General features: G+C 42.0%; 1 protein-coding gene across 6 annotated transcripts in view; it reads right to left on the reverse strand.

Moving 5' to 3' along the window:
- LOC117649170 overlaps positions 1-14,438 on the reverse strand; it is an 88,804-nt gene that overhangs the window by 16,272 nt on the left and 58,094 nt on the right. For all 6 annotated transcript variants that reach the window (XR_004587964.1, XM_034391659.1, XM_034391657.1 and 3 more), the window contains 7 exons: positions 10,190-10,331; positions 9,891-10,009; positions 8,180-8,344; positions 7,593-7,746; positions 7,345-7,518; positions 6,882-6,949; positions 5,829-6,006 (listed from right to left, as the gene is read on the reverse strand). Coding sequence is in view for 5 of the 6 variants with exons in the window: in XM_034391659.1 (XP_034247550.1) it covers positions 5,829-6,006; positions 6,882-6,949; positions 7,345-7,518; positions 7,593-7,746; positions 8,180-8,344; positions 9,891-10,009; positions 10,190-10,331 (1,000 nt within the window). In the remaining variant the exon portion in view is untranslated. The remainder of the gene's footprint in view (positions 1-5,828; positions 6,007-6,881; positions 6,950-7,344; positions 7,519-7,592; positions 7,747-8,179; positions 8,345-9,890; positions 10,010-10,189; positions 10,332-14,438) is intronic.

A 14,438-nucleotide genomic window follows, 5' to 3' on the forward strand; every position in this document is an offset into this window, starting at 1 on the left:
GCACTCTTGTCAGCTTGCAGCATTGCAATAGAATGTATTTCTCGAGTCCAAACTAAGTATGCCTGCTAATTTCAACACAAGTTATTTATGCATTTCCCTGATTTCCTCTACTATGAAAATTTAAAAAAGAGGATGACACTATAGAAAATGAAACAAGTAGATGCCCACAATACAAAAGGTCAAAATAAAAACATTCTTTTTACACTGCTCTGTCAAAGTGCACTGACCTGAAGAAGATTCCCCTCGAAAGGGGGAGGGGGGAGAGGGGAACGAAACACGTAAATCATTTTCACTGCCATTCTCCATATTTCGCTGTGTTGATACTCTAAAAGGGTTTTAATCATTCTAGAATGTGGAAAAACAATGGCCGATCTCATTTCCAAACCCTTCTGCTCTTTAATTCGTTTTATTTGCTTCTGTCCCGTATTTGAGAGCCGCGGCCGCAGGTATGAGAAATTCGTGAGTGCTGAGTGCTGCCAACCTAACCATGCTAACTAGGGGTACGCGCCGTTTAGTCTGGGCGCGTAGTGTGGCTGAGCGATGCGAATTGACGTAGTTTGTGCACTTTGGACTTTTGAGTAGACGAAATGTGCATCTTATGGGCTTATATTGAGTGAACTTGAGACCAGGGGTACAAAAGGAATTGATTTTCGTTATCAAAACACCAAAAACTGCTGGGATCAATGTCAAACTCGATTTAAAAATTTTGGTCCAAAATTGGTCAAAATTCGGTTAAATGTGAGTCTGGGAAAAGTTTGGAGGTCATTTTTGGGTTCAGCACACCAAAAACTGCAGGAAACAATATAAAACTCGATTTGAAAATTTTGGTCAAAAATGACCTGATTTGGGATGAAAATTTAAGTCTGGAGTCGAAATGGAAGTGATTTTCGTTAACAGCACACCAAAAACTGCTGGGATCAACGTCAAACTCGATTTAAAAATTTTGGTCCAAAATTGGTCAAAATTCGGTTAAATGTGAGTCTGGGAAAAGTTTGGAGGTCATTTTTGAGTTCAGCACGCCAAAAACTGCAGGAAACAATATAAAACTTGACTTGAAATTTTTGGTCCAAAATGACCTAATATGGGATGAAAATATAGGTCTGGTGTTAAAATGGGAGTTATTTTCGTTATCAGCACTCAAAAAACTGCAAGAATCACTGTACAATTCATTTCAAAAAATTGAACGAAAAATCGGTTAAATTTTGGGTTAGGGGATAATTAAGATGTCAATATTGAGGTCAGCGCACTGGAAACTGCAGGGAAATACATAAATCTCAACTTGAAAAGTTTTGCCCCAAATTGCGTAGCTTTAGATGAAAATGTAGGATTGGCATTGAAATAAATGTAGTTTTTGTGACCAGTACACTGCAAACTACATACAATACTTTAGACTCAATTTCTGTATATTGTTCCTATTTGTCTTCATGAAGCACCCTCTGTCGTCACCAATTCCTGATGCCACACCAAAGCGAATCCCTCAGTCGAGTAAAATTCAATTGCCAGCATTGAATCGCTTAATTGGCTACTCGTATGCTTGGGTCACTATTCGATAACTCTTTTTTCTTAACTAATGAACTCACAATTTTATAAGTTATATTTATGAAACAATTTGTCATTCTTTCATTGTGAACCAGTGAATGAAACAATATTGATTGGAACATATTATCACAGTTAATATTAAGAGAGTCAGTTTAGGGTAGGCTTATCTGAACCAGTTAACGGGGACCAATTATTGTCAAATCCAGTGATTCGTCACATAGAGTCCAATGCCAAGGCTACCCAAGGCTTAATGAACCAACATAATTTATTACTCATGTAAACAATACTGAGTAGTAACAGTTATATTAACTTCGGTGAAGTTAAAGGAATCGCCTCACTAAATCTAATCACCAATTCACTCACCGCTCAAAACCTGAGTTGTCTCTTTGAAACCAATATCAATTCAAACTCCATTAGGATTACACAGCCATATATTGATTCTATTAACTAGGGGTACGCGCCGTTTTGTTTGGGCGCGTAGTAGGCGAGCGATGCGTCTGTATTCTTGTAGAAGATGGTGAAGAATATATGCAAAGTAAGGCCAATACAGGGTCAATGTGAAACTCAATTTTAAAAGTTTGGTCAAAAATTTGGGAAAATTTTTGGGGGAAAGTAAAGGTCTGGGATGAAATTGGAAGTCATTTTCGTGATCAGCACACCAAAAACTGCAGGAAACTATGTAAAACTCGATGTGAAAATTTTGGTCGGAAATTGGTAAATATTTGGAAAAGTAAAGGTCTGAGATGAAATTGAAAGTCATTTTCGTGATCAGCACACCAAAAACTGCAGGAAACTATGTAAAACTCGATGTGAATATTTTGGTCGGAAATTGGTAAATATTTGGAAAAGTAAAGGTCTGAGATGAAATTGGAAGTCATTTTCGTGATCAGCACACCAAAAACTGCAGGAAACTATGTAAAACTCGATGTAAAAATTTTGGTCCGAAATTGGTAAATATTTGGAAAAGTAAAGGTCTGAGATGAAATTGGAAGTCATTTTCGTCATCAGCACACCAAAAACTGCAGGAAACTATGTAAAACTCGATGCAAAAATTTTGGTCCAAAATTGGTAAATATTTGGAAAAGTAAAGGTCTGAGATGAAATTGGAAGTCATTTTCGTGATCAGCACACCAAAAACTGCAGGAAACTATGTAAAACTCGATGCCAAAATTTTGGTCCAAAATTGGTAAATATTTGGGAAAGTAAAGGTCTGGGATGAAATTGGAAGTCATTTTTGTGATCAGCACACCAAATACTGCAGGAAGCAATGAAACACCGAGGAAATTTTGGTCCTAAATCATGTAATTCTAGTTGAAAGTATGGGTCTTCAGTTGTTAGGTTTTTTAAGAGCGTTTCCTGTTCATGGTGTCATGCCATGAACCCTGACCCTATTACTCAGTCGAGTAACATTTAACAGCCAGCATTGAATTGCTTAATACGATTCACAAATACTTCAATTACCATTCGATATCTCCTTGTTACTGAACTTATGAATACGCAATAATATTAGTAATACCTAAAAAGCCTTTCTCCCTTTTAGTTTAAACTAGTGGATTAAACTATATTGATTTATCTGCATTAATTAAAAAGAGACATATTTACAGGCAGGCTGATTTCAACTACTTTACGGAGAAGACCTTCTGTCAGATCCAATGAATCGTTTCATAGAATCCAATGTCGAGGCCACTTATTGCTAAACGCAAGTTTATCTTAATTCATAATGATAGTCATGATGTGTTATTTAATCTTTGAAACAGTTTAGCAAAAGTATTTACCTAACATTCTGAGTAAATTAAAAAGAGAGCCAACTCAAACCATGACCAACACAAATTACTAGTTGTCGCAGACAATGTATGATTAAGTTAAAAGAATCGTCTCATGAAATCATATGACCAAGTCAGTGAATCGTCTCATTGAATCTGATGTCAATGTCAAACCTTGAATGCGCTACACTCACTCATCATATGGTTTTCTTTAAGGTTAGTACTATAGTAAACTCACAGCATTGCAATGAAGCCTTTTCCCAGAATCAGTGCCAAGAGTCCGCAAAGACTATTTATTTTGGCAAGATTAGTATCTGGTTTGTACTTATAGAATGTATTAATATATTTTCTAACTGTTATTGAGCAAAGCAAACAACTAAAAAATATAGTGTCTGAGAATATAAATGGAAATACACTCACAAAGGTTAAAAAGACCAAAACATTCTTGCAATTATCACACACACTCCACTGACTAAAACATTTGCCCTGTCGCGGTGTAGCGGGGGAGGGGAGGGGGCGGACGGACGGACGAAACGCGTAATAATTGTCACTTTCATTTTCCGAATTTCACTCAGTTGACACTCCGGAGGGGTTTCAATCATTCTTAAATATCGAAAAACTATGACCGTACTCACTTCTAAGCCCTTCTGCTCTTTAGTTTGTTTTATTTGCCAATGTTTTGATAGGTCCCGTATTTGAGAGTCGCGGCCGCAAGTATGAAAAATTGCTACGAGCTGTCAAGCACTGCCAACCTAACCACGCTAAGAACCTAATTCAAAAAGATGTTTTGAATATTTCAAACAATAGTAATCGTGAATATAAGATAAACTCCCCCTGGGGGAGATTTAGGAGCCCTCCGGTGCGAAATTTTGAAACTATTTGTGCGGTAGTTGCTGAGAAACGTGAGTGAGTTACGGACACACAGACAGACAGACAGACAGACGCACGACCAGTCACTTTTTGGTGCCCCCAAACACGGCATGGGCTCGCTATCGCTCGCCAATAAACTCATGTTAGTACTTTTGCACTCTTGTCAGCTTGCAGCATTGCAATAGAATGAATTTCTCGAGTCCAAACTAAGTATGCCTGCCAATCTCTACACAAGTTATTTATGCATTTCCCTGATTTCCTCTAGTTTGGAAATTTTAAAAAGAGGATGACACTAGAATGAAATAAGAAGATGCACACAATACAAAAGGTCAAAATAAAAACATCCTTTTTACAATGCTTTGTCAAAGTGCACTGACCTAAAGATGATTTCCCTCGACAGGGGAGGGGTAAGAGGGGAACGAAACACGTAAATCATTTTCGAATCCATTCTCCATATTTCGCTGTGTTGGTGTTCCAAAAGGGTTTTAATCATTCAAGAATGTTGAAAAACTAAGGCCGATCTCATTTCTAAACCCTTCTGCTCTTTATTTCGTTTTATTTGCTTATTTGCTTAAGTCCCGTATTTGAGAGCCGCGGACCCGCAGGTATGAGAAATTGGTGAGCGCTGCCGCGCTGCCAACCTAACCACGCTAATGACCTGATTCAAAAATGTGTTTTGAATATTTCAAACGATACTAAACAACGATTTGAAACAAACTCGTGTTGGGGGGTACTAAGGCGACGTTAAATACGAAATCTTGAAACTATAGCCACTGTAGTTGCTGAGAATCGTTGGTGAGTACAAAGTCACAGACAGACAGACGCACGACCAGTCACTTTTCAGCGCGCCCAAACACGGCAAGGGCTTCGCTAACGCTCAGCCAAATAACCTGATTCAAAAGTATGTTTTGAATATTTCAAACGATACTAAACAACGATTTGAAACAAACTCGTGTTGGGGGGTACTAAGGTGACGTTAAATACGAAATCTTGAAACTATAGCCACTGCAGTTGCTGAGAATCGTTGGTGAGTACAAACACACAGACAGACAGACTCACGACCAGTCACTTTTCAGCGCGCCCAAACACGGCAAGGGCTTCGCTATCGCTCAGCCAATAAGTTTTGACTTTAAGTCAAAATCTCCAAGATACGATAGAAACTATTCGATTTCGGGAACGTGTTCACCTCATCATGGTGAACAAAAAATGTAAAGCGTGCAACTGGTTCAGACTGGATTTTCAGAAGTTATCGGCGTCAAAAGTGCCAGAAAGATGCATTTTGAACCTTTTTTCCACTTCGGACACCGATAACTTTTGAATTGTGGCCATCACTGGGCCAGTGCACTGGCCATCTCTGGGCAAAAGCTGACCATCACTGGGTAAACTGTAATATTTTAGGAATTTTTTTCTCCAAGAATGAATTAGGTTTTGCTCGCTGTTTCTCAAAGTTGAGAACCTTTGCTTTATCCTTTGTGTACGTTCCTAAAATTTTTCGTCCCGGTGCCACGCACGAGAGACTTAGTAAAGGGGTTCAAGGCGCCGATGTGCGCTAAAAGTGGCTATTACTGGGCTTCTTACCCTACGCTTTGCATCGACTTTGAAAAATGCCACTTCGCACACCATGATGCCTTTGTTTCACCGGTGTAGCGTACTCACTCGTGAGAACCATGTTGGGCTTGATCAAGGCGCCTCCATGCATGCTCCAGATCCAGCCGTTGGCATCGTAGTCCACGAGCACGTGGACGTTCCACCGCATGTGGTCGGACGACGCCCTGCTGTAGAGGTCGAAGCCATCGTCCTCGGGGTGCTCGTTCACGGACACGAACACGCCGCACTGCGGCATACAGGGCATGAGCCCCGTCCCGTTTGAGCCCCGATGGTCTGGGCCCCAACCTGAGCCAGGGTTGAGTCCCGACTTAAGCCCCCACCCAAGCCCCAATTTCCAGAGCCCGGATTGAGCCCCGTTTGAGCCCCACTTGAGCCCCATTTCAGCCCCGCGACCTGAAATCAAGCATTTTTGCATGATTTATTGCCAAGGGGCTCAATTGGGGCTCAAACGGGGCTCAGGTCGGGGCTCAATCCGGACTCTGGAAATTGGGGCTTGGGTCGGGGCTCAACCCGGGCTCAGGTTGGGGCTCAGGTCGGGGCTCAGACCATCGGGGCTCAAACGGGACGGGGCTCATGTCCTGCATGCCCGCACTGCGGGCCCATCACCCAAAGGAACATGGAAAGACTTCGCGCTAAAATCACTGAAAGTTGAATGGTCGGACACATCCCGTGACATATCAGGGTGTGGCAATGGCCAAGGGCATCGAAGCCATGCTCGCGCCTTCGGTGCAGGTGCAGGCAGGGGTTACGCAGCTCTTCGAGACAATGAAAACCAGGCCGTTGTTTTCAAAATGCTTTCCACAGATGAAAAGTAGGGTGGAGCTTAATTTCTGACCCTCTCTTTTTGTGGCCAAAATGGGACCTAAGGATGCTAGAAGACCATTAACTAGTCGCATTTGAACAGGAAAAAAGTGTAAGGGGCTCAGGGGGTTGCTCAAAGTTAGGTTACACATGTAAAAAATGGTGGTTTTTTAAGTGTTGCCTTCGAACTAAATAAGATATAAAAACGCGTGGGGTTTCATAAGATGCAGAATTCAATTACCTTTCTTACGAGCTATGTATGATTTGACTACGTTCTTTGCTAGAGCTATTTGTGCTTACATGAGATATGTCAGGCCGCCCGTACTGGCAGTTCTTTGGTCCCTGGTCGGCAATGCGCTCCTCTTTTGCTGCAACAAAAATAATTTTTGGTATAGTTCCGGCGTGAGTCATAGTGGTCCACAACCTTATTTAAACCGTTAAAGCCCTCTGTTCTAAAAATACATATATTTTTAAGAAAGCGTGGGGCTTTATGTGACAGGGCTATCACCATGAGACTGTAGATGTTTCTTCCAAACGCGTCGCTAGCCAACAGCTAAATTATTAGCCTTCAAACTTGAGGAAGCGTCCTGCAAAAGTTACCATTTAGGGTTCATTGGGTGACATTTTAGATTGTGGCCCGAATCGTGAGAAGGCTTGGGTGCGCAAGGAACAACCCTCCTCCCGTTTTAAAACTTGTGACCTCCCAACTCATAATGCTTCTATTTGGTGCGTTTGTGAGACTAAACGGGGACACAGCACTCACGGTTCTCCAGTTTCTTCATCTCCTGACCCAACCAGGACCGCAACTTCTCGTTGCTCATGTCTGCGGCCAGTAGCAGGTCGGATGAACGCTGCACCACATAATCCACATACAGTCCCTGCAAGTACCACAGGGAGTTGGTGTTCACCAGGAAACCGCCACCTTGCGTCTTGTTACCTAAGAGCAAAGTGTTTTTAACATCAGGACGAAGTTTGTGGTTTAGTTTGCAAAGCCGAATTTCTCCGCCGTACCGATGGAGCCATTTGGTCCTTCCGTACAGAACAGATCGCTCGCTGCCACGTCTCTGTCGTAGTCAGCCTGTTTTCTGACGCACTCATCCAGACCCAGATATGGCACGCCAATCATACTGTGGTTCGCTGGCTGCGTCTCGCCCCACCGCTCTACCTGTACATTAAGCTGGGTTAGCAAACAATCTGAAAACAAAAAGGCAACACCAAAATGCAAAAAAAAGGAAAACTGCGCAACAATTTCTGGCCCGGTCCCTCACTGAGATTCCAAACGCCATGAGTATAGCACGTACACACACATTTCTTCGTTACACTGTGCACAATCAAATGTTGTTGAGTGGAACTATCAACAACGTTCTGTCTACGTTCCAGGGGCCCCAAAATCAACTGTTTCGTTGTGTTTTGAACTTATCATGCAGTATTAAGGAGGCTCTAGTTATCGGATCGTGTTTTTCGGACCGTTAGACCGGCTCAAGTACCTTCCATTACAGTCCTAGGATTTGCGATCGGGCGGTTTCCCTAGCTGCAAGGGGCCTAAAAGTCCATAAAAATGACTTTCAAAGCGTCTTTTCGGTACACTTATGACTTACCAACCCTACCAGTCCTGGAACAAGCGGTTGCAGCACGTTACCGCTGAGGTCCAGGCACACCGGCGTGGAGAAGATGGCGTCCTCGGCAGCCAGCTCCAAGAGCACGGGGTTGCGACTACTGCCTATGCTCCAAGTGCTCTCCCCGTACATGGCCACCCGAACCACCTGCATCCACAAAATCCCAGGCTAAAATAAACATGGACTGGACCAAAGGGATGGCCAGGAGGGTGGAAATGGCCAAGGAAGCGCGCGAGGGGGAAATCACTCACGTAATAGTTTGGGTCACCGATCTTAGTATTACGCGTAATAGTAAAAGCGTAATAGCCAAATTTTTAAAAAATTTCCCTTAGGGTCCGATTTTAGCCTAAATCTGGATATTTTTGAGCGTAATAAGCCTTCTGTAATAGCGTAATAGAGCGTAATAGGGAGTAGTTGGGTCACAGTTTTTAAAAGTGATTTCCCCCTCGGAAGCGCGTGAAGCCATGCTCAAGCGGGGCGGGGTGCAGCGGTGACGCACGTCTTCGAGAATATGAAAACTAGGCCGGTGTTTGCAAAACACGTAGTACAGGATCAAAGAGCATGAAATTAAGGGTGCATTAGGCCCAGTGGCCTGCCTGAGTGCCCTCAATTTAGCCCACACAAGGAAGGCAATTTGTACATTGAGTTGGCACGGCCGATAAGCTTTCAAAATTTTCGAGTTTTCGCGCTTTTTTATTCCAAACCCATCAATTTATTTTGGGTTAACCAGAAGGTATCGAGGAAGGCAATTAGCCTTATGCACCCTTCGTTTCATGATCTTCTCATCTGTGCAAACCGTTTTGAAAAGAAAGGCCCAGTTTTCACAATCTTAAAGAAGTGCGCAACCCCTGCTAGGGTGAAGTGAAAGTCTGGGATAGTGAAACTAGAGTCGGGCTGAAATACTTCAAGACATCCTAAGACTAGCTGCAATGCCCAATTTGACCCATCGAACCCCCTTCCACCCCCTGATGTGAGCCAAAGTTTGATCTATGAGGCAAAATAGGTACTTTTTGCCTCGTAGCGGCCGAATCAGGCATAATTCCGGAGACGTCTCAAGTCAAGTCGATTCGGAATTTCATAACGAAGTGATTGGTATAAGAATAAACCATTTCCGACAATATCCTACGCTTGGCCTATCTCGATTTATGGTGAAAAGCTACAGATTAACAGCGAAAATGTCTCTTGGTACAGATCGTAGCTCAGTAATAATAGGTCCAAGACAAAAAAGTGCGAAGTAAAATCTTCTTGTCTTGTCAAATTACTTCCGAAGTAGTGATTTGGGACCAATATGGTTGGATCAAGGTCTCACTCAAAGTCTATTCTCACTGAGAATCCGTCGCTTTTCTCCATAAATGAGGTATTTTGCGATAGTGAAGAAGAGAAAGAAGAAGATGCGGCGGTGGGGGTAGAACAGAACAAACCCTCTTTTGTTTAGGCAGTTTGTCTGTTTGGGGGTGGGGCGGGTGGGGGCCTCATGGCCGCCAAACAAATGAGGGTTTGTGATGTTCTACCCCTACCGCCGCATCTTCTTCTTGCTCTTCTTCACTATCGCAAAATACCTCATTGCGATTGGCCAAGCGTAGGTTATCATCGGAAATGGTTCATTCATATAAGAGTGCTGGTTTTCTTTCGTTTTGGGTATCATCCCTGTTTCTGAGTGTAAGTTACTTGTGGGATTTCCATCTTTACTCACCGATGCTGCTTTTGTTGTGCCGTCCTGTTCTGTACTGTACACCATAATTTTTCTCTGAGTGTTGGGGGAGAAATTGTTGACCGTCGTCCCACCCGGGGCTGCTTTCAGGATCACGCGAGCTGCCGAACCGGTAAGGTTATTTCGCAACACCGAAAACTTTAAAGCCCCCCTGGAGTACTGGTTCGCTGATCGCTCAGCCAACAATTCTAAAGATTAAAACGATGTGTCTCTAATAACCCAAAAGTGTCTCATATTTCCCCTGTTTACAGTACATGCACCTTGGGTTGTTATTGACAAACCTGTGACCACGAGCTTTGGATGCAGTAGCAGCCCTGACCCGACGACTTCGCCTCCCCTGCCTGCCACCGCCACGTTCCACGGCATGTGCCCGGGCCGTTGCTTCAGCCCCAGTAGCGGCTCGCAGAGGTTGACGTTTCCGCACTGCAACAGCGACCAGTCACACGCATCAGCGCTCAGCGTCATCGAAACCCCAAACCCTACTCTGCTAACTGAAGTGTGTGTGTGATTCCGTGCGTAGGGGGTCATTTTGGATGTACCAAATGTCCTTTTTTAAAGTTCAACTTTAGGGGCTAAAATTTTGGGGTAGAGGCATACATAGTACCCCCCCGTACCCCTCTGAGCGTGGCAGCGCTACAAGTTGACTTTTAATTTCACCCCCTATGAAATACGGCGGAATTTACAGAAAAAATGACGGAATTTACAGAAAAAATGACGGAATTTACAGAAAAAATGACGGAATTTACAGATTTCGGAATTTACAAAGCGAAGTGTTTAGTCTCCTGACCCGCTGGGTTACAAGATAGGCAAAAACTGTTGACGGTGTTATTTTGAGCATCCAAAATCTTTTTTTTTCAGCGCAGGTTGTGGGAACTGTCTCCCTCAGATGGAGGAGCACGGCTCGAAACGGAATTTACATCTATTTGTACACCCTTACCTTTTTGAACAATTCTGACGGCCTGGAAGCGTCGTTTGACCCCCCCCAGTCCCGCGGGCATGGGTTTCTGGAAGCTTTTTTTAGGGGTTCCGACGAAGGGGGCCCCTATTCCCCGGGGGCCGCTCAGAATTCTTCTTCTACGGACCCCCCAGGATGGACATTTCGCTCCCGCCATTTTAAACCCTTTTAATAATACAAAAAAAAGTCCAGAAAATCTTAAAAATTTATCGTGGAAATTTTCCGTAAACGACTAAAACATAAATTTGCAACAATCAAGCACCCTTATCCGTTCACATTTTCCAGAAACTTTTCGAAGAAAAATGTGCCACTCCTAAAAACTAAACTTCCTCCTCATCAAAGTGACAAAAACTAATCACTGTTCTAAAAAAATAATAAAAACATGAAAAAAAATTTCTCGATGAAAACGTCCCACTGCCATTATACCAACTGTAAAAATTTTAAAGTCCATGAAAAAAAGAAATTAAAACGCCGAAAAATTCACAAATGCCAATGTTCACTCATTGTACACTGATAAAACTTTACACATAATTAAAATCTGTCATTAGTAAAAACTTCACACCCAAAAAGACAGAAAAAATAGTTTTTTCCGCATTTGGGCAAAAATTTTTTCTCGGCGTCTGCGCCCTTTCAAAAATCGCGAGGCTGAAAAAACGAGTAGTCGCGCATTGAAACTGCCCCTCCATTGTTGCTGGGGTTTGGGATTGTTTGGCTTGTTTTTAAAAGGCTGCGGTTCTCGTCTCATGTTTTCCTCAATTCTATAACCAGCACGACGGTTGGTTTGAAAAATTTTTTTAAACTCGGGAGGGGTGCTTTCAAACCGGGGATGACTTTCGGTTGACGAACATGAGCGAGCACTGAAAATCGCGAGATCGCGAGATGGACTGAGATGGTCATTGTTTAACTGAATCACTTTTGGGAATGTAAAAATATCGGTAGGATTCAAAGTTACGTAAATAACGGTAAAATTAACGTAATTAACGTTTAAATGACAGATTTCAAAATGATTTCCACAACCGGAACACCGTGCAATGCGTAAGCATTGGAATTTTTTATGTTCTTCCGATACCAAGTGGTCGCGAGGTTCTAAAACGAAAAGGAACCCCAGTAGACCGTCAGTTGTAAAAGCAGCATAGGTGACATGGCACGCGGTGGACATTTTCCCATAGGCTGTTTGGGGTTCAACCAGTGATAATAAAAAGGGTCATCTTCCGTAATTTTGCGAAGAAAAAGTCAGGGAAGAGAGTGAAATAGCCTGTTTTCTTTTGATGTGGCTGAGTCAAAACTACAGCATGGCAATGTTGTCTTATAGGTGTTGGTGACCATGACGGAACTTAAAAAACGACACTTTAGCAGCTTACAAAACCCTAGAAAAAAAAAGTTAGATTGATTTTCCACATGAGGACATGGTCTTCGTTTAGTAAAACAAATTTGAGTTGCCCAAGCTACCAAATCAACCTCAGTTCAGGCGCAAGGCCCCGGTGACCTGAAATGACCCCCTACGCGCGGAATCACCCGTGTACATAATACACTCTAATTACAGCATGCTTCCAAGCACACTTTTTAGCAGAGGATACCTTTACTGCTACCTTTATTGCTACCTAGAACAATACAAGACACATAAAGGTGTCAGCTAGCTTTTTGGCGAGCGATAGCGAGCCCTTGCCGTGTTTGGGCGCTCCAAAAAGTGACTGGTCGTGCGTCTGTCTGTCCGTCTGTTCGTACACGCTCACGTTTCTCAGCGACTACAACAGGTATAGTTTCCATACTTCGCATTTAGCGTCGTCTTACTTCCGCCCAAAACGAGTTTGTTTCAAATCGTTGTTTAGTATCGTTTGAAATATTCAAAACATGTTTTTGAATCAGTTTATTAGCATGGTTAGGTTGGCAGCAGTTACCAATTTCTCATACCTGCGGCCGCGGCTCTCAAATACGGGACACAAGCAAATCAACAAATAAAACAAAATAAATAGCAGAACGGTTTGGAAATGAGATCGACCTTAGTTTTTCAACATTCTAGAATGATTGAAACCCCTCCGGAGTGTCAACGCTGTGAAATACGGAAAATGAAAGTGACAAATATTACGCGTTTCGTCCGTCCGTCCGCCCCCTCTCCTCCCCCGCTACAGGGAAAATGTTTTAGTCAGTGGAGTGTGTGTGTGTTTGATAATTGCAAGAATGATTTGGTCTTTGTAAGCTTTGAGAGTGTATTTCCATTTTTATTCTCAGACATTATACTTTTTAGTAGTTTGCTTGGCTCAATAACAGTTAGAAAATAGATTAATAAAATCTAAAAGTACAAACCAGATTCTAATCTTGCCAAAATAAATAGTCTTTGCTGACTCTTGGCACTGACTCTGGGAAAAGGCTTCATTGCAATGCTGTAAGTTTACTATAGTAGTAACCTTAAAGATAACTATATGGTGAGTGAGTGTAACACATACAAGGTTTGACATTGACATCTGATTCATTGAGACGATTCAGTGACTTGGTCATATAATTTCATGAGACGATTCTTCGAACTTCATTATATATTGTCTGCGACAACTGGTAATTTGTGTCGGTCATGGTTTGAGCTTTTAATTTACTCAGAATGTTAGGTAAATACTTATGCTATACTGTTTCAAAAATTAAATATCACATCATGACTATCATTATGAATAAGATTAACTTGCGTTTAGCAATAAGTGGGCTCGACATTGGATTCTATGAAACGATTCATTGGATCTGACAGAAGGTCTTCTCCGTAAACTAGTTGCAATCAGCCTGCCTGTAAATGTGTCTCTTTTTAATTAATTGAGATAAATCAATATAGTTTCAACCACTAGTTTAAAATAAAAGGGAGATAAAAGGCTTTTTAGGTATTACAAATAACATTGCGTATTCATAAGTTCAATAACAATGAGATATCGAATGGTAATTGAAGCATTTGTGAATCGTACTAAGCAATTCAATGCTGACTGTTGAATGTTACTCGACTGAGTAACAGTGTCAGGGTTCATGTTACGACACCATGAACAGGAAACACACTTAGAAATTGTGTTCATGTTAACAACTGCAGACCCATACTTTCACCTAGAATTACATGATTTTGGACCAGAATTTCCTCAGTGAGTCATTGCTCCCTGCACTATTTGGTGTGCTGATCACAAAAAAGACTTTTATTTTCACCCCAGACCTTTACTTTTCCAAATATTTACCAATTTTGGGCCAAAAATTTTTTAAATCGAGTTTTGCATAGTTTCCTGCAGTTTTTGGTGTGCTGATCACGAAAATGACTTCCAATTTCATCCCAGACTTTTACTTTTCCCAAAAATTTTCCGATTTCGGACCAAAATTTTTTAAATCGAGTTTTACATAGTTTCCTGCAGTTTTTGGTGTGCTGAACACGAAAATGACTTCCAATTTCATCCCAGACCTTTACTTTTCCAAATATTTAGCAATTTCGGACCAAAATTTTTAAGTTGAGTTTTACATAGTTTCCTGCAGTTTTTGGTGTGCTGATCACGAAAATGACTTCCAATTTCATCCCAGACCTTTACTTTTCCAAATATTTAGCAATTTTGGACCAAAAT

This window comes from Thrips palmi, unplaced genomic scaffold, assembly GCF_012932325.1.
Source record: "Thrips palmi isolate BJ-2018 unplaced genomic scaffold, TpBJ-2018v1 HiC_scaffold_4, whole genome shotgun sequence".
Classification (NCBI taxonomy): domain Eukaryota; kingdom Metazoa; phylum Arthropoda; class Insecta; order Thysanoptera; family Thripidae; genus Thrips; species Thrips palmi.